This window comes from Verticillium alfalfae, genomic scaffold (assembly GCF_000150825.1).
Source record: "Verticillium alfalfae VaMs.102 supercont1.10 genomic scaffold, whole genome shotgun sequence".
NCBI classification, from domain to species: Eukaryota; Fungi; Ascomycota; class Sordariomycetes; order Glomerellales; family Plectosphaerellaceae; genus Verticillium; species Verticillium alfalfae.
The window spans coordinates 167,291-168,435 of NW_003315029.1; the positions used below are offsets into that span (position 1 = coordinate 167,291).

Below are 1,145 nucleotides of genomic sequence, written 5' to 3' on the forward strand. Positions count from 1 at the left end.
TACGGCCTTCCCTCGTCCCTAGCGTCGCAGCAGTGGACACTGTACTGACGGACGGGTAAGGGAAGGTGCCTTTTCCTTACCTACCTTACCTTGCTTACCTAGACAGGTACCCAGGCAGGTACCTAGCCACCTAAAAGGTGGTCAGTTGTGCCTGACATCAGGCTCCCAAGCCATCAGAGACTCTCCTTTCTACCTGTCGATACCAATCTCTGAGCACTTGCCAACATTAAAGGTGACTGATGGATTGACTACTGCTACTGCTCTTCGTGCTGCCACCCAGCGGGCCAGCGGGGTAAAAATGCCAACCAGCTTCAGCTCTGTTCGGCCTACCTGCCTTACCTTTCCTCAGATGTGCATATCAGAAAGAAGGAACGTGTCACGGAGCCACGGACCACAGTGATCCTCCTTCCTGCCATCGGGTTTTCCTCGTCTACCATCCATCTCCGTCAACTGCCCCTCGTTTCCCCTTCAGTCCTGCCCCGCTGCAGGAGACCTGCCACGGCGGCATGAGGCCGGCAGGCACAGGGGTGGCTCCCAGGGGGTCCTCGCTGTAACTGCCGCTAGCATCGTGACAAGAAAAGACAGTGCGTACATGGTACAAGTGGACCGCTTTTTATAGTGTCGGCCCATGCTCGATGTTTACCCCTCCGGCGGCTTCCTTGAACCTGCCCTGTCCTGTCCCTGTACCTGTATACTTTTGTAACCCATGGCCACTCTATCCGGGGGGGAGGAGGGAGGGGTGGGCCCTGTCAACCAAACCCGCTTCCTTCGTTGTCGTTTCCCTGCTCCACCATGACCACAACACACACCACACCACTCGCATAAATCATGCCCGCCAGTCGACCAGCCCCGAATTCATTCGTCCAACGTCTTTCGTCCGACGACTCCATCCGACATCCACACACGCAAGCCCTGACTGAGCCTCTCCGTACGTCCAGGTTCTGGGATCCGTGTCACCGCTCTCTGTCCCGCCTCGTCTCTGAAACAATCCTCCCCCACCATCGCCTCGGGCCAAGCGAGAGACAACGGCAGGTGTACGCTGCGATATGACACAGGTCTAAGACAGGCATCGTACAAGTACAAGTAGATGGGCGGCAAGGCGGCCAGGGAGCATCACCATCCCACACCGAGCGGAACGCAACCTC

At 57.4% G+C, this 1,145-nt stretch overlaps 1 protein-coding gene across 1 annotated transcript in view; it reads right to left on the bottom strand.

Moving 5' to 3' along the window:
• Positions 1–855: 855 nt before the first annotated feature.
• Positions 856–1,145, bottom strand: part of VDBG_07480 (conserved hypothetical protein) — a gene marked incomplete at both ends in the record, with an annotated part of 848 nt that continues 558 nt past the window's right edge. The window contains one exon of the mRNA XM_003001975.1: positions 856–941. Coding sequence (XP_003002021.1) covers positions 856–941 — 86 coding nt within the window. The remainder of the gene's footprint in view (positions 942–1,145) is intronic.